The 19,319-nt window shown below is 40.0% G+C and overlaps 2 protein-coding genes across 7 annotated transcripts in view; one reads left to right on the plus strand and one right to left on the minus strand.

Moving 5' to 3' along the window:
* LYRM4 (LYR motif containing 4) overlaps positions 1-12,402 on the minus strand; it is an 84,811-nt gene extending 72,409 nt beyond the window's left edge. Inside the window, 1 exon segment of the mRNA NM_001198887.1 lies at positions 12,300-12,402. Within this exon segment, the coding sequence (NP_001185816.1) occupies positions 12,300-12,385 (86 nt within the window). The 5' untranslated portion in view covers positions 12,386-12,402.
* FARS2 (phenylalanyl-tRNA synthetase 2, mitochondrial) overlaps positions 12,320-19,319 on the plus strand; it is a 232,483-nt gene continuing 225,483 nt past the window's right edge. For 2 of the 6 annotated variants that reach the window (XM_041714570.2, XM_072924102.1), the window contains exons 1-2: positions 12,351-12,490; positions 18,833-18,908. The gene's annotated coding sequence lies outside the window, so the exon portion shown is untranslated. Of the gene's footprint in view, positions 12,491-18,832; positions 18,909-19,319 lie in introns of all 6 variants that reach the window. The other 4 variants (XM_041714574.2, XM_072924103.1, XM_072924104.1 and 1 more) reach the window with 4 other exon arrangements.

Below are 19,319 nucleotides of genomic sequence, written 5' to 3' on the forward strand. Positions count from 1 at the left end.
TTCTGTGACCCTGTGACTTGGGTACCCTGAAAAGGGCTAAACATAATGCACCTCTTGGTGATTTTGTTTAGGGAAGCACTGGGTGCTAATCAGCCTTTCTGGATGCAAGTATTTCACATCTGACAGTGGAAAATGATTTGCCTTTGATGAAGCAATAGTTGCTAAGGCTATTTTAATTAAGAAGCGGGACATAAAGCCTTGGGATATTCTAACTGCTTGGACTGCAGTATGGTTGGTCTGGATGATGATAAGATTTTGATAGGACATTTTGAAGCACAGCATTATTTCTGAAAGTAAATACCTAGTTACAGAACACATATTATTTTAATATGGAAATTATGCCAGTTCCTTAGAAGAGAAAATGGATCAAGTATCAGATATATGTTAACAGTAAACAGTTGTAAATGAGGTATTTTGACTTAACAAAAGACTTCTCGTTCTCTGAAGGTCATCTGAGGTAAAGGTTTGTTAGTCATTTTGACAGACTAGTAAATTTTAGTATACTGAAGAGACTCCTAACAAAGTTTTACTTTGCAAAAGTGATCTTTGGATTCTAGCAATAAAGACAGTTAACTTTACCCCTGATTTTTGCTCAAGTAAACATGAGATTTCTGAGACAGAGGATGTAAACATCATAGGTCCAAATGGAAGAAATTGTATGTAAATTAGATAGGATTCAGTTATCTCATGACAAAGGCAAGGATAAACCACAAATACATTTAATTAAACAATCCACATGAAGTAACATACCACCTGCTCTGTTTATATACAACACACTAAAAGTTACAGGATTTCAAATATTGAAGTTGCTATCCAAAATTTATTCTCTCATCAATTTCTGTCAGCTTTACTGCTTAGCCAAAAATCTTTGTTCCTTATAACTCAGTCAGTAATGACAAACATCCCCCACTGGACTTCCTACCACCATTTGGCTCAATGACCTTCCCTCATTTATAGGAAAGTACTGCATGCTTAGTTTAGCAAATTTACAACATCAATTTTGACAACAATGGTGGATATTTGAAATAACTTAGTAGCACATAAAATTCTAATATATGCAAAGCCTATTAGTCAAATCTATAGCCTAAAAAAAGTCAATTTGGAATTTGCAATAAAATCAGAATCCTACTTTGTGCATACAACAGAGTGATGAATATTGTTTTCAGACATTTTGGATTGTAAATATATGCCTTTAGACAATGCATGTAATATTTCAGGAAGTTCAGATCCAGACTACTATGATTATTACCAAAGGCTCAGAAAAAGAGAAATGCAGGTTAATTTGTACACTGTGAACACTCCTTAAGGTAGAGAAAGTCAAGTGAACTAGATATTTACTTCTGTATCCCTTTTATTTAATTAGCTACAGGATATGGAAGTTTTCACATACTTTATGGATGATTACATCAGGACTAAAGAAAAAGAGGATAAAATCTCCATCCCGAGTTGGCCAGTAACCCAGAAATGCAAAGGAAACAAACTCTGGGTGTCACTTCATCCTCCACAGGAAACCAGATGCAGCTTCTCACACGAAGAAAGAGCAGTAGGACCCATGGTGAACAGAGTCAAGGATTGAAGGAGAAAGAATATTCTGCTCGATAAAGCTGAATAACTGATGCACCACGCAGTGAGACAGATTTGAGGTTTTCAGGTAGGCACAGCTGATCTTTATTCCATAAATAATGCAGCACCCCTGTGCACCAGGCATAATGTGCCACAGCTGCCCACCCCGACTTTTTGCACTCCACAACTCTCACCTCCCAGGTGCTACCAGCAGAAGGGAGTACTTAAAAAAGCCAGACCCTTGGCAGACCAGTTATGGAAAAATATGTCAAAAGCTCTTTCTCTTTGGGGCATGATGGTGATCAGATAAGACATACCCAAGGCCTCCACTAGCTCCAGTAAAGTAAATACAGCTCCTCAGGACCCATAGATCCTATGCATTTCTCTGAAGTCCAAAAGTAAAACATGAATGAAAGCAATACTAAAACCTAAGTGAAGTAACACAACATTGTTCAAAGCTAACTTCACGTTAAAGAAAGAAAGAAAAAAAGAAAAAAGGGTTATATGCTTTTTCCTACTATTTTTCCTACAGTTACTCTAAAAAAACCCCATAGAATAGATTAACTATCTGCCAAACATGAAGCAAAGAGCAGCTACTAGCTAAAATGTTTATTTTGGGCCATGTATGAGCTCCACCTCTAAAACTGTGCTGCATACACTCCTATTGTCCAAACTGTAGATCCCAGCATTTGATGCAATACTTTGATCTGACAAGATATACTTTAATATCAGACAGAAAAATGAGATTAAATTTAAAACTCTGTCCAGTGAACAAAGTCATTCAATAAACCTGCTGACAGATATTAAACAGTTTAACTACTATAACAGAAAAGGAGATCAGAAGCATTTAGGAAGACAAAGAGAGCAGTCAATTTTCCTTTTAAAGAAGAGAAGCATTGACAAACACCTTTTAATTTAGGCAAGCCCAAGTACGTTAAATATACACATTAAAATTTAGAGGTGAAGCTACGCTAAGGTCAGTAATTTTTAAAGTGTCTTGCAGTCAACCTCTTAACACTCTCGAGGAGTCTTACACTATGCATGAAAAAGGATTACCATATTATATTTCTATATCTCTACACATTCCATTTAATAAGACTAGGTTCAGATTCGTACATTTAAGTATAAAAAAAATATTCTGGATTTCAAGCCAAAAATGAGCTACAAAAACTCCCAAATACTCTCAATAGCTAATTAAAAGTTACAGAAAAATAGTCACTTTCTGTCCTCTGTCTGCAAGCAAGGAAAAAGAAAACATAAAACACCAGTTTCTTTTCCTCCCATAAGCACATGGCTGCTGGCTGCAAGCATTTCTTCTCAGATAACATTTATTCTAAATGTAGAAGTAACATCTGGCTTAAAACTCAGTAACTCAGACAAGTCCCAGCTACGGTTACTGCAGGAGATATTAGGAGAGGAAAAGAGGTACTAGGAGTGATCTATTTTTCATAAGATTTTTAGCATAACATTTTGTGACCAGGGCAGATTACCTTCCCTTTCACATGAGACATGACCTTCCAACAAATTACCAACACAAGTTGCAGAAGCACAAAGTTTCCAGCTAATGGCAGCAATAACTTGCACTGATAGAGAATTTCTCCTTCAAGGGTTTCAAAAAATGCTGGGAAATAAAAGCCCAGCACCAAGCCTTAAAGTCCATGCAGGTCAGTAAGCACTGCCACTAGTAAACAGAACAAGGAGTTTTGTACAGATATATGACCAGTATACTTGTATGTCCAACCCTATATTCCTGTAAGTTATGGGACTATCTTCATCCCATGCTACCCTTGCTTTTGGAAGTGACTGTGAGAGTGCCACCAGCAGTTTGATAAATATCTGTATTTCCATGCAAAATCTGCAAATAATGGGCAGCAATTTTGGGTATAAATGATGAACTGAAAATAATAAATTAAATGTAGTAAAAAATGCACTCAACAGCTCTGGAAATCAAGAAGCCTATTTAGCGTTCTACATGAAATGCATTACTTATTATTGTTGTGTAAACAAAACACTCGAACATTTATTTTCATACTGTAAATTAGTCAGATCAGGGTAAAAAACATTTTGAGTGAGACATCTAATTTATTTTGGCCAGTGATAAACTACTTAGATCAATCAATGTTTCTCCCTTCAAAACTAGTTAACATACAAAGACCATTAATTTGAAAACCTATTTGCTAACTTATTGTACTAGAAAAATGCTGTGATATGTTAGATGAGTCAAAAGTTTCAGATGTTTTCTGAAACTTAGTAGCAGGTCAGTTTCATGGCAACACAATACAGTTCAATTTGACATTGTCAGTACAATTCAAGCTATAAGCTTCAAGGCCTGTGTTATGCATTTCATTTGAGCTGTATTGACTTTAAAACATTTTCCTGAGAAGGAGGAAGTCTGATGTTATTTAAATTAACAAAAAACCTGAGTATATTTGGATAGATGGATGGATGAATGAACTATTGTTTCACAAAGACTTCTATTAATGATTCAATCCAAGACTTTATGAAATGTGATGGTTTGTACCTGGCCCCTTCCACTTTTAGTTCCCCGTTTTTAACTGTGACTAACAATACAAATAAATGATGGCTCTGAACCACACCCCACCCATCAACCCCAGCCACATTTGGCTCTTTAATTTCTTTTCTAACATAGTCTGCAGAAATTTACCATTCACACAATGTGTAACCCTGACAAGATAAAACAATTTTCTCCAACACCAAGGCTCTGTGGAAATCTGCGCACACATTTCTCCCTCCTGCTTAGGCAAACACTAAATGGATGTTTGCATCTGTGTGTGACTACAAGTGAGTATTGTGATAATCTCCATGTTTGTTGGGGAAATATATAATGCCTGTAAATAAACACTACCAAACAACAATGTCATGTGTATCCTGCAAGCAAATCCTAGTTAGCAGAAATCGCACTCTGTGCAAGACAGAGACAACTCTGTAAAAACGAAACTTTTGGAATACAATTAATTATTTTCATAGGCACCAAAAGTTACAGAAGTTTAATTATAAAAGCTTCACTACCACAAAAGACTAGTGATTACTAAGAATATACTAGAATGAATTACAGTCTCAGGGAAATATTTTAACTTTTTCTTTTTCAGAAACACACTTACTCTGGCAGTAAAAATAAGACAATAGTACTTTTAAACAAGCTAAGGATTCAGAAACTGGTCTTTAATGGTTCCAAACCACGATATGCCAGACAAGCAGACTGAGAAGGATTGTCAAGACCTGTTGATGGTCATTATTTTCTAATAAGACTAACACACCTATCATATACTGTCTAGTCTCCACAGTGGATTCACGGCTTGCTTTAAATAGGGATTTTGCAAAAAGGTTAGTGGGATTGCACAGAAGTGAGTTCTAGACTTCTTGATACCAATACATTCATACACGCGTACACTCACGTAATATTTACTTTGTGCATAGGCGTCTTTAGAAGCTATAATGAGATTCAACTGATTGCTATTTATTTTAAAAAGTTAAAAAAAGGAAGTATCTAAGCAACAGCTTTTCCCAAGACTTGTGTGTCCCAATAGCCTGTGTCTACTGTGTCTTGAATCATCTGGATGTTAGGTGGTCAGAATCTTTTCATCATGGACAGCATAGAAATGAAGACAGTGGAACTAAGGAAAGGAGAAGGTTAGCTGGGGCAGCATTTAAATACATTTTAATACTACAGCTATTTTACAAAGTGCTTTTCATTTACCAGAAATCATAAGCATATGTGTATGGGTATGAGCCACTGCCAGAGGCAGTATTTTTTCTATTACTCTCTTAGTTCTCAAACAAACACCACTGGTAATTAAATCTCATTTAAAAGGAAATATATCCCTGTTCTTCTGTGCTATACAAAGAATAACAAGCAGCCACAGCAGATTTACTCATTTTGGGTGCCTTTACTAAAATAAAATAGCCAAAACAGTAGATCAGTCTTTTGAGGAAGCCCCCATCCATTTGTCTTCCAAATATTAAATTTAATTTTCCAGAACTCTGTATGCTCTCCAAACCCTCCCTCCAAGTTACTACTGTTCAAAATACTGCTCTGCAAAAAAACCCCAAAAAACAAAAAAAAACCCCAAAAATTCAAAACCACCAAAACCAAAACAAACAACCCCCCCCCAAAAAAAAAAAAAACCAAACAAACAAAACAGTAAAATGACAGCACACCTGATGCACAGACATCATTAATTGTTCAGGAAGAGTGTAACTTTACAAGGGTAAAGTGAAGGTATTTGGAAAATTACAATCACTGTTGAACTATTAAAGCAAAGATAACAACTCCTAATGAACAAGATCAACAGAATTTTGATGCTATGATTTTCAGTTGGGTAATGTTACTATTAAGAAATCAAAGTATTTGATAGAACTGTTTACATTCATTGTAAAATTTCAGAGAAATATGTTATGAAGGTAATTAATGGCTATGTTTTGATATTTTTGAAATAGAGTGCTTTGGTTGTCTTTCCAAAATATTTTATACATATACAATACTGAAGTCAAATGGAAATACTTGGATACTGTCAGACCCTAATCCAAACCGATGTTCTTATACCTGTAGATTTTCCAAAAACAGCATATAATTTCCATTAAAATACTCTTATACTTAAAATGCTCTTAAAATATTGACATCTCTATTCAAGCATATGTGATTCTGACAGAATAAGGCAATACATAGAAAAAAGCTTAAAATAATACAATGGCAAAATGGCATGTGGTCACTGAAATAATAGCCTAAATAGAACTCTCCCCAAAATGAGGTATTAGTAAGGCCAGTCACAAATCTGTGTGACTGCTCCACAAAATGATGTGAAAATGTGCAGTGCCCGTTTGCTTGTGACTGGGTCGTGCAGTTCCAGGACAAAACAAGTGCCTGCACCAGTGTAAAATGGAAACCACCCCTGGACTCTGGAGAACTGTAGCTGCTTGCAGCCTTGACTTTTCCATACTTTCCAAGTAGATGACAGAGAAGACCACACCACACAGTAAATGGGAAACTAATCTCAAAAAATCTTAAAGTTTGTTATCACTCCGAATACAGTCAGCAATTTCTTACAGAGAAGAAAAAATAAGTTATCTACCTTCTTTGCACAGATGGGGAAAAATAGATACTCTAAACTGCAATTCTGTCACCCTACACCTACAAAGAAGTAAGACATCTTTGCTGGACAGAACAGACAATTTTTTTTTTTCCTGCATTTCTTATCTCAGCTGCAAACTATCATTTTGTTCAGAAAACCATGCCTCTCTCTTCTCTTTATTGTCTTGAACTTTTTTTTTTTGTTTAATCACCATTTAGACATTTTTCCTCCCTAACACACAGAAACATAAACAATCTGCTGGCAGACCTTGTCAATCACAAGCTTCATTAGGTTATCCAGTGAGAAAAAGTCTTATTCAGCTTGGATAACTGTCATACGTAAAATTTTAACATGGCTGTTAAAACACTTAAGTGATGAAAGTGCAAAAAGAAACACTGACAGGATTCTACAGACAAGGGACTAAAAGCAAAGTAGGATTTTTCCATTACTGTGAACAAATAAGGTATTCTGTGAGTAAGAGAAAGAAATTCGTTACTCTAGAAGAGTGGTTTTTTATAAAATTTTATTTGGTGTGAGTTATGTCCTCAAAAGAGTTCTTAACAGCTTTATGTCCCTTTGAAGAACAGGTCATCATGCAAATATGGGTCAACTTAGCCTATACTTGTGCAAGAATCCAGGTGCTCTCATGAAAGAAACTGGGTATACAAAACTTTCTATTGTGGAACTGAGTATTAAGAGAAGTCTCACTATCAAGACCGAGACAAAGTGGGCAGTAAACACCTTGGCCTTTCCCTTATCCTTTGTCACTATGTTTACTTCTGCAACCAACAAAGGACAGAGATTCTCCTTAGCCCTTCTTTTGTTGCTGATATATCTGTAGAAACATTTTAAATTTTCTTTTATGGCAGTAGCCAGATAAAGTTCCAGCTGGGGTTTGGCTCTTCTAATTTTCTCTCTGCATAACCTCATGACATCCATGGAGTCCTCTGGCATAGTCTGCCCTTACCTCCAGGTCAAGAACTCTATTCTGCTTTTTTTTTTTTTTTTCCTCCCCTGGGTTCCCTCCAAAGTTCTCTGCTCAGCCAGGCTGGTTTTCTTCCCTGCTGGCTCTTCCAGCACATGCGGACAGCCTGCTCCTGTGCCTTGAAGATTTCCGTCCTAAAGAATGTCCAGCCTTCCTAGAAACCACTATCCTCCAGGACTGTCTCCCTAGCAACTCTCCCAACAGGTCTCCTAAACAGGCCCAAATCTGCCCTTTGGAAGTCCAAGGTGCTGATCCCCCTCCTTACTTCTGTGAGAATTTGATAACTCTATCATTTCAGGACCACCGTGCCCAAAGCATCCTCCAATTTTCTCATCACACAACAGTCCTTTTCTCTGGGCAAACCACAGTTCCATTGGGGCACCTTCCCTCCTTGGTTCCCTCACCAGCTGCATTAGGAATTTATCTTCCACACACTCCAGTAACCTCCTAGACTCCTTTCTCTCTGTGGTATTATATTCCTAGCAGACGTCTGGTAAATGGAGTCCCCACAAGAAAAAGGGGCAGCAATCTTGAGACTGTTTTATGGTTCTGTGTTCCATGACTCCCTAAAATCACATCAACAACTGTGTCAGTCAAAGTAGGAAAAGCAACTGGCACTGAAAAAGACCAGTGCAAATTATTTTGCTCAGTTTTGTTCCTAGGTTAGCAGTCATTTACAAAAATCAGATTTACCAGTTTTAAAATCTTGAAGGACATGTCTCAGATGAAACTGCATGCATTCCGTTAACTTGTTTCCAATGCAAAACAAATCAACAAATTTGTTTTGACAACTTTTCTTCCCTGATTCTTTTATATTCTGGGTAGCTTTATTAGTCAAATAATAGTGCACATTCTAAAAGAAAAACCAAATTCCATTAAAATGCAATTTAGAGAGATGAGAAAGAAATGTATCTATAAATAAAAATACAATTTCCACCACTTAAAAGAGAACATAATGGATAACTGAAAAAAAAATTGCAATAAATCAAGACATTAAAAAACATAAAAAAATTATTTGCATTAAAATTCCAACAGAGAGGCTCAAACCTTCTGACACTGCACATAACTACAAGAAATTAAAGAAACAGAAAGCAGATGAGCTGGAAGCATGTCCTATGATGTTACCCTGAACTTATTACCCATTGTTAGTACCTTTATAGGGTCAGGAAGGCTAGGGATCTGAAAATCATACTAACTTGGTCAGCTAGACTCTGGAGCTTTTCCAGGTCAATGTCATACTTGACATCTGCATGCAACAAGGTGATGTTAGCCATGATGCTCTTTGGCTAAACCTATTATGAAAGCCTTCAAAAATGCAGATGACAAACTCTCTCAGGGAAGACCTGCTCCAGTTCTGCACTGCCCTGGAGAGACCTCCCTTCCAATAGACTCCCGTGTGTTAAGAGCACTGAGCTTCAGTCACATTAAACAAACAAGAAATTTTAAAGTTTTGATTATCTTCATTTGCAAGCAGATGTGTTTTAATGGCTTTCATAAGTTTATAAATTCTTTTGTATTCTGTACCCAAATCAGTCACAACATGCCATTATTTAAATCACTAATGATATTTAGAAATATCACTTAAATCCATTTAGTTGAGACTATAATCCAACTTATTATAAACCATCAGAGGTTCTACTTTTTGTCAACCACACAGAAGAAAATAGTACACTTGTTAAAAAACAGCTCTTTGACACAAAACCTAATGTCTTGCCTCTCTGCATATTGATTTTCCTCTAGTACAAATCACTCGCCCATGCTCAGACTGTCTGCTTGGGTAATAGGGCAGAAGGGCAGGCATGAAATTACTTACAGTCTACCAAATTCCCTCTCCCTGCTGTTAAAACCTGGCCTACACTTCTGGGTGTCCAAACACTCTGTGACATTTACTACAGGACACTGGAGATGCTCCTGTGTTATTCTGAAGGCTGCCAGTGGTGACCTCAGTTACTTTAAGACACGAATTATATTCTTCATGGTTACCACATAAGTTCTATTGGGTAGCAGAAGAAAATCTGGGGCGACAAGATGACATAAGGAATATATTTACTCAGAGAGACATAAAAAAATTGAATTTTCTATCACCATCTACACGTACATGTGTCTGGTTTTGTCTGGGAAGTAAAATTAATTTTGTTTCTAGTAGCTGGTACAGTGCTGTGTTTTGGATTTAGGGTGAGAGTGATGTTGACAATATCTTAGCAAGCAGGGTTTACACTAAGTCAGGAAGTTTTCAGCTTCTCACATCAACCCACCTGCAAGTAGGCTGCGGGCTGCTGCTCAGGAACTGGCTGGGCATCAGTTGGCAGCAACTGTACTGTGCATCACTTGTTTTGTATATTTTAATTATTATTATTATTATGCATGCCTTTTCTGTTCTGTTAAAAAGTCTTAATCTAAACCCACAAATTTTACTTCCCCTCCACCCCCACCCCGAGTTCTCTCCCCCATCCCAGGGGGTAGGGGGGAGCAAGCAAGCACTTGAGTGGTGTTTAGCTGCCTGCTAAGTTAAACCAGAGCAACCAAATTAGGAGAAAAAACACAGCAAACAAATAAAGAGACACTAATTAGCTGATCGTACTCCAGACATACTCTAACAAATACACAATTTGCAGTAATAAACTATTCAGATGTTGTCTAGCTGAAGTCACGATTCAATAGTAATAATCTGTAATACCTTCTACTTTGCTGCAAGTTGGTTCTTTACACAAAGTCCTTGGGTTAACTCCATGAACTGCTGTATCACATTACAGCAGCCCTGAGGACACGGCAGGGCTGCTTATCTTGGCAGGCAAGATGCCAATGGGGTGTCCTTTTTACCTATGGGTGTGGTGTAAACACTGAGGCAGAACTGTATTGGTCGAAGCAGACCTCTAAATGTAACAGCTGCCGAACATTTCTTGCTGGAAACTGCTATGGCTTTTCATACTCACAAACGTGTATACAGCATAAGGTTTTAGACAGTTTCTGATTTTATAGTATCTAAGGATAGCCCCATCAGAACCAGAGATCTGTCCTTTAAGGAAAGATGCAACTTGCACTGTGACATGGTGTCAAAAAAACCAGATCTTCATGGTAAGCACACCATATAATTTCTATCCTTTACAATTTGCTGTGGACTTCACTTCCTCACTGTTCACCCCAAAGCACAAACCCATTGCTGAAAACACGCCGTGGCCCAGACACAAGCTTCATTCAGCTGTTCACCAACAGCGCATCTCAAGCCATCTCCATGATTACAATCCTGTCTTTGTTGGCCAGAACAAGGGTAACCAGGGACACTCAGGACAGCAACCAGCAGGAGAAAGCAACAGAACGTGTTACAAACACACATTGCTGCATGGAGTCAGCAATAAATGTTCATTAGCACCAGCTCATTTTCAGCCCCACAGTCCTTCTTCTCGGGGCACTCCCTCACACCTGAGGTTTGTAGAATACTTGTGCCTTGCAGAGCAAAGAGCTCACCACAATTATGCAAGTTTAAAGGCTTCTGTTCCCAGTTCTTGCCTGAGAGATGATTCACAGCACAGGTAGCTCACATATCCCTCCCTTCCCGTGGTCCAGCTGAGTGCTAAAGTAAACGAACTACCATTGGGCAATGCAATTCTGTCAGTGTGGGTAAGCAGCACCTCCTGTGAACACAGCAGATAGCTAAAGGTGACCAGGCCTACACCTAACTTTTGCCAAAAAAAAAATGTGCATGCCTTTCACCCACAGCCAGAGAAGGCAGGCAGGCAGCCTGGTATCCTGTTCGGTCAGAAGAGTGAACTCTGATTCCTCATTGCACCCTGAGCGTGGACACAGCACATGGTGCCAAGTTTTGGCAATAGCCTGACCCCAGCTCTCCTCTGCCAGGGAATGGGCAACACACAGAGCAGACATGAGCTATATCAGGTTCACAAAATTACAAAATCACAAAATCATTAGGATTGGAATGGATTTCTGGTGATCATCTAGGCCAAGCCCCTGACAAGGGAGGGTCACCTTGAGCAGGTGACACAGGACCACATCCACGTGGGTTTTTAATGCCTCCAGAGAGACTCCACGACCTCCATGGGCAGACTGTTCCAGTGCTCCACCATCCTCATTGTTAATAAGTTCTTCATCATGTTGAAGTGAAACTTCTTGTGCTTTAGCTTGTGGCCTTTGCTCCTCATCCTGTTGCCAGGCACCACCGAAGAGTCGGGCATTATCCCCATGACACCCACCCCCGAGACATTCACACGTATTAATGAGCTCTCCTCTTAGTCTTTCCCTTCTCCAGACTAAGCAGGCCCAGCTCCCAGTGTCTCCTCAGAAGAGAGATGCTCCAGACCCTTCCTCATCTTTGTGGCCCTCCACTGGACCCTCTCCAGCAGCTCCTTGTCCTTCTTGCATTGAGGAGTCCACTCCCAGCACAAGTACTTGGGACAACCTGTCCTGTCCCTTCTTCCTAACACCCATACGCTGGTGCTTTTGCGGCAGTACAGAGGGTCCGGGGGCTGCCCATTCCCTGCGCTCTGAGCCGGGCCCGGCTCCGGTACCGGGCCCAGGCCCAGTACCGGTCCCGCTGTCGCTCCAGGGCACGGCTCGGCTCCTCCCGAGGCCGCAGCTCCCTGCGCCGCTGCCCCAACCCCGGCGGCGTGCCCCGCGCCCGCCGCCCCCGGAGCCCTTCCCCGCACCTGTAGTTGTAGCTGCTGAAGCGCTGGCTCTCCCGCAGCAGGGCGCGGTACAGCCGCAGCACCTGGGCACGGCTGGACGCTGCCATGTTGCCGACACCGAGCCGCTCCTCCCGCGTTGAGGCCCCTTTTCCCCGCCCTCCCGCCGCCCGCGCCGGGCGCAGCCGCGGCGGAGCGGAGCCGCAGGGCCGGCGGTGAGTGGCGGCGCGGAGCGGCGGCGGCCGCGGCTCGGCCGGGCCCGGCGCACGGCGCGGGCGGGGCGGGCAAGAGCGGGTCCCCGACCGGGGAAGGCCCGCGGGCGGTGGGCTCGGGGCGCTCGGGGTCGGTTCCCGGGTCCCGCCGGGTCGGGCCTGCCCGTAGCTCCGGCAGGGATCCCAAGGCGCGACTGCCCGGGGGTGCCTGCCGGGCTCGGCCGTGCGGCTGTGGAGGGCCCGAGGGCGGGGAGGGGAGGCCCGAGCGACGGGGAAAGCGAAAGCAGCGCTCAGATACTCGGCCAGCGCAGCAGCGCGGTGTGCGCGCCCCGTGCTTGGTGTGCCGCAAGGGGAGGTGGGTGCTGGCTGGGGGAATGGATGTCGGGGCTGGAAAGGAGCAACAAGTGATGTGTGCAAGGGGTTGCCTCGGAATCGCTGTATACATTCGCAGTCAGAATTCATACTGGAGAGGATCCCCCAGAGGCCACGAAGATAATTTAGAGTCCGGAGCATCGGTCTTCATGAGGACAGACTGCGGGTGCTGGGCGTGTTTAGTCTGGAGAGCAGAGGACTGAGAGGGGATCTCATTAATGCATCTAAGTATATCACAGGTGGATTACAAGAGGCTAGCCTGTCCAGTGATGCCCAGCAAAAGGACGAGGAGCAGTGGCCATAAACTAGAAACCAGAAGTTTCACCTCAGTATGAGAAACAACTTTACATTAAGGCGAGCAGAAAAATGGAACATGCTGTGCAGGGAGCTTGTGGAGTCCCACTCTCTGGAGACAATGAAAACCCACCTGGATACATTCCTGTGTCACCTGTTAGGAGGGTTGTACTACATGATCTTCAGAGGTGCCTTCCAACCCCAACATTCTGTGATTCTCTGAAATCACTATAGACAATTGCAGTCATTGTACATCTGTGCTAGTGTACCAGGGCCTGTTTTGTTACAGTGATGTTTGAATTGTTCCTCTCTCAATATCTGTTTCTAAGATGATTTCTGTTATTTAAACCAGAAGTCTTCCTTTGCTGAAATTTTTGCCACTGCAGAATAAACTTAACTTTGTAACTTGCAGGTATTATGCTGTAGCTGTATTTAATACTGGTTTTTGAAGTTTATCAGCCATTTATTTAGTCATAGAATCATTAAAGTTGGAAGAGACCTTTAGTCTCCAGTGCAGCTGTCCACCCAGCACTGCTACTGTAACCCCTTAACCATCTCACCCAGAGGCACATCCAGGAGACTCTTGCCCACCTCCAGGGATGGTAACTCCACCATCTCCCTGGGTAACCTATTCCAATGCTTGACCACCCTAACAGTGTATTTTTTTCCCCCTAATATCTAATCTGAATCTCCCCTGTCTTAGTTTAAGGCCCTTTCCTCTGGTCCTCTTGTTGCAGTCACACAGAAGAAATTAGTCCCCACTACTAGAACCTCCTTTCAGGTATCATGACAGGGTTCCTACTTTTTTCACAGCTTGTTATTTATATAGTAGGTATTTAAAACAACTGCCGTGTAGATATTCTACATGTCTCTGGCAAAAGTGCTTCAATTCTCACTTCTAATTTAACTCATGTTTTATTGCATATGCATTTGAGTATTATCATCAGTTGTACATCTGATGCAATTTACAATTCATTGCAAAGAACTAAAATAGTTCTGTGCTTTTGGATGTAATTAGTATAGACACATGAATTTATTTCAAATTTACCTTCACAGATATGCTGTGTTTTAGCAACCCTTTTAGGCTTTTGGAAATTGAGAGTTTCCGTATGTAGAAAATTTCCTGGATATTTTCTTTATCTCTTTTTTCTAGTTTATCCCAAACTATAAATATTACAGGAAATGTAGAAAAACATATGCAGCTGCAGTACTGGGATAAGCATCATGCTTCTGAGGTCTTCCCTTATAAGTTACAAACCAGTGTGTTTTGGGTTAGGTCTTGGCATTCAGGACACCCACATAGAGAAATACAAAGGAAGCATGCCTTTCATTTGCCAGTGGGACCAACCAGATTCTCCTTGCAGCCCAAGCCATGTTGTTAAAGCAGATTGCCATGCCAGAAGCAGAGCCCATCTGGGCTGCCGGTGCTCCCCATCTTTGCAGCTGTTGGTGGCTGGGCAGCACCAGTCATAATACATGTTACAGCAGAACTCTGGCTTTGTGTCTACAAAATTATCTTCTCTGAAAGCAGCAGTGGCCACCCTGCCCTTTTTTATGAGGGTGGGCTTCAGACAGCTTAAAACGATATGGGGCTGTCACATAACAGCCAAACTTAGGTTTGAGAGTTAGCAAATTTATGTGATACCATACTGTGGATGAGTGTGGCAGTTGTTCCATCTAATTTTACAACAGCCCTCAGGTATTGTTGCAAATAAAAGTTTTCATGGTACAATCCTCAGCTCTAAAAGATGAGGGTGTAATTGGGATGAAAGCATTCAGCAAATTTTGTTTACAAGAACGGTATTAATTTAATATTTGAAAAGTAATCAGAAATCATTTTTAGATAGCCTCAGATGCTAATCCTGTTCCTGAAACTCCCTAACAGTTTTTGTGAATTTTATTTTTTAATTTTTTTTTAAGGTAACCCTGTTTTTTCTTGAAAAAACCTAGAAACATCCTATATTTAGAATAAGCAGTAAGCCCATACAGTGGATGATCAAATGCAAAGTAAATTTATCAAAGGAGAAAAGTCTTTCCTCTTGTCTCCTTTTTCTAGCTTAACCTTTAATACATTCAAGGAGGGAAGGAGGGAAGATCAATTTTTGTCAGAAAGGAGTCACCTTTGTGCAGTTGGGTTGGCACTGTTAACTAGAAAAATTAATGACTTTCTTCTGTATTTGTTGTTGTGTTTCCTTGGAAATGATGGGTTATGGTCCCAGAAGTTGTATCATTCTTCAGGAAGTGGACAGTGCTGTGGCTGGGATACTGGTGGTTCTGCTGGCCTTTGTTTATGTGCACCACTGCAAGCCTGCAGGGCGTTCAAAGGAAAGGCACAGCCCAAATGACCACTGCATGTCCTGTGACACTGGAGCTCTGTATGGGGAAGCAGCAGCAACCACTTCATTAACTGCCTCCTCACTCCTGAGGGGAAAACTACACTCGGATTTAGGGTGGGTGTTCATTTGTACAGAAGTCTTTGCTTTCAGCCTTTGGTCTGGGAAGGAACGTGGTATGTGCCTTGCTTTTCTGCATCTCTTGAGATAAATAAGCGCTTTGAGAGGGTATGATGGTATCAGTACCTGGAATATTTAATTGTGTAGCTTCTAAAAGAGGGGAGGGAGGGAGGGAGGAATTTGGATGAAGTACCTGCAGGGCCTGCGGACTGGAGTGGAAAAGAAGAGCTGTTCTACTCTCTGGGACATATTCAATGTCTTGTTGTCTGTTGGTGAATTGTTCCCTGTGGTGCATTATTTCAGCTTCATGACATGGCACTAAAAACTTTCAGCGCTTTCCTGGTATGCTGCTGTTGGTTTCCATTATTTTTCTTTGGGGATCAGAACGATAATTGATAGTTATGTGATATTATAATCTCTTCTAGTATTTGTTTTTCAGTTTGTGAAAACATGCTATTTTTTCCATGCAACAGAGGTGTGGTGTTTCTTGTCTTAGTTGTTGGTTGGTAGGGTCGTTCACAGTGAGATCCTACACAGTGTAGAGTAGGACCTTTTAAAGAAGGATTATAAATCACAAGAATTTTGGGATTTCAGTGACAAATGTAACAAATGGTTATTTAACATGTAACAAATGTAACAAACATTAACATTTAACAAATGTAACAAACTGTTCTGTATGGTGAATTAAGATTGCCACAGTATCAAAAGGAGGCCTTGACTGACTCTGCTATTTAAATAAATTGTATTTCATTGGTTGCCTGGTAGAAAAGATCATTTTTATTTAAAAGTAGAAGCTTCCGTATTTCAAATTCAGCTATACTTCCAAATTCTTTGTGCATTTAAAAAAATTCTACCTGGAAGTTCAGAGGGAAGAAAATAATGGTGACAAAACTCTTCTCTCAGCTTTTTGTGAGTTAGCCCATCTCTTTCTAAACTGAATTGCAGAATGTTGTGTATTGTTTAAAGTAAGATTGTAAGAACAGTGATAATAGGAAAACCAAAATGCAACCAGTAGTGCATTTCCTGTTGCAATACTTGGTCTTCTAAGGGAACATCTGTTTTACCACTGTTCCTAAACCTTTCCTGGTTCATGATCTCTTGTGCTGCAAGCATCACACTAAAAGAAACACTGAGTTTTGTTTTCCTTCTTGGCCACAATTTTATTTGTTTTCCTTCTTGGCCACTTTCTAATTTCCTGTGGTGCTTAAGTCCTCCAGAGGACTTCATGGGCATTGTGTTACATGATAGTGCAGCTGGACAGTTCAGCAGTCATAGGATAGCTTCTGGATCAACGAAAGGCAGTGTTATACACTGTATGGATTTTGAAAGATGCTCTTAGTGGCCATATGTTGGTAAATTCCTTCGAAATGCTTGACATAAAAGATACTATAAAAGTCCAGAATTAAAAGGATAATTTTGTGTTATAGGCAAAAGAATAACAAATAGGAGATTAAAATTACTGGTAATGCTTAAATAGCTCAGTGTGTAATAGTTGCATCAACCACAAATGACACTTCTAAACACTTCTAACCTTAATGCTGATGAAGAAATTCTGAAATGCTTTCTTTGCTGTGCTTTCCACTGCTTTATCAAATTTAGCCTTAAATAACTTCTCTTTCTGTGGGAAAATATATTCTACTTTATATTGTATTGCTGTTAAGAAATGTTTTGTGATGCTCATCCTGTGCCGCCTTCTTCCCTGAGTTCATCCCACTTTTTCATTTATGCCCCTTTGGAGTGTAATCCTTCTCCCTCCTCTGTGATTTACACTATCATTGTGTTTCTCAGTAGATGTCAGCCAGACAGGCTAAATTATGTAGTTACTTTGATATTTTTTTCTGCCCTCTTTCAGAGGATATTGAAAATTTTAGCTTAGGAAGCAAACTTAGCAGTAAAACAAGGACTGATATTTTGTTTTTAGAAAAACCAAGATTCTCTTTGTAGCCGCCCCTGTATATTTTTTGCTGATGTGGGATTTCCAGTGTGGCAGGTTGGTTACGAATGGTACTGCCAATCTTTTGCATTAAAGATCATGATTGCACTTAAGACGCTTTGCTAGAGCAAAGTTCTTTTTTCTTTTGAGCTTACTTTTTGTCATGCATTAATGTGTATGTGAGTGTGCAGAAAAACATGTAAATATGTATTCAGGCATGCACATGGTCATGCTGTGGTGGTGAAGGTCATGCCCTTCATCTCTGATTCTCCATGTTTCAGCCTTGGGGATTGGTGCACAGCTAGCACAGTGCTGTGGGCATTTTTTCTGCTTACCCAGTCCCATATCTCAAGTATGTGAAATCAAAGACATCCTGCTTCTTGTGTGCATCCCAGTTCTTCTGCTGCCTGGATTGCGGGCATGGCCTTTCTTGTCAGCTAGCTAGGGGCTAGCTTCACTCAAGGACTATTGCTTAAGTCCTTCCCTGAAAATCTGCTTCAAGTAGCTGTTTTCTTACAAATAATTCATGTGTGATTATTTGTTGGAAACAATTCCTAGATTAAAGTATCAGCAGTTGTAGAAGTATCACGTTGCTATGAGGTAGTGTGGATCTGACGTAAGAAAACCTGTTATCCAAGGACATATCTTTCTTTTAGTAAGAGGAAAATTAAGCAAAATTGTTGTGTACAGTAGATGGGTAAATCATCAAGGATTGAGTGGATTTTAAGTAGGCAGTCAGTTTAGTTTTCTGACTGTGGGATGAGGGGAAGGGGAATATGATTTTCTACTTGTAACACATTTTCATTTTATATGGTGCTGTGCATCCATGTATGACTTTTTGTTCTAATAGCTTGGGCTTTTGATCCAGGAAAAAAAAAATCAACAGTTTCAATAGGAAGCTGAAGCCGATTGTTTCTAGAGATGAAAGAAGACTATGAGCAATGCTTTAATTGAAATGAAGAAAACAACGTAACAACATAGCCATATTAGGGATTGGAAGTAATGGTAGAGTTTAAGAGACTTACTTCTGCATGATCCTTGACATTTTTGATCTTTCATCTTGTGTTACTATTGGTTTTATGTCCTCAGAGCTCTGACAATGAGTGATAGTGCATTAGGGACATGTTCCTGTATATATCATGCTTTTGATGCATTTGTAAGATCAGCTGAATTGTCAATACTTCCTTACATGCCTTCACAGTTCTAGATAGAACTCTCTTTTTATTTTATTTTATTTTATTTCTGCTTCTGGTTTTTATATCTGGGGTAACTGTGTCAAAATTTTTCTTTCAGCTTGAGAAGGAGCAAAGTACTGACTAAAGCTAACAGGCAAAAGAAGCAGAGCTGAAGAAAAATTATCTGTTTGCAGGTAAATAAATGAAAAAAAAAATAGATTTCTGAATCTTTGACACCAGCACTGCCAGCCTTTTTAGTTAGTAACAAGTTTTCAGTCCCTCTCCATTTTAATTAATAGGTAATTTTTATTTATTTTCTATTAATTTATTAATTATATTATTATTAATTAATTTATAATAATAAATCTTGGTTTATTTAGTCATTAAAAAAAAAACTTTCTTCATTTTCACCAACTGCTAAGGACATGTATGACAGCTATATAAATTTGCTTTCCGTAAAGAATTAATGCATTTCCTTATTCCTAATACAAAGAAAATTATGAGATTTGAGACATAAAGATAGTTGTTTAACAATAACAAGAGAGAGAGAAAGAGGGAGAGGTAGAAGATAATCATCTGAAGAAGAAATTCAGGACAAATTTTAT

Source organism: Taeniopygia guttata, chromosome 2, assembly GCF_048771995.1.
Source record: "Taeniopygia guttata chromosome 2, bTaeGut7.mat, whole genome shotgun sequence".
NCBI lineage: Eukaryota > Metazoa > Chordata > Aves > Passeriformes > Estrildidae > Taeniopygia > Taeniopygia guttata.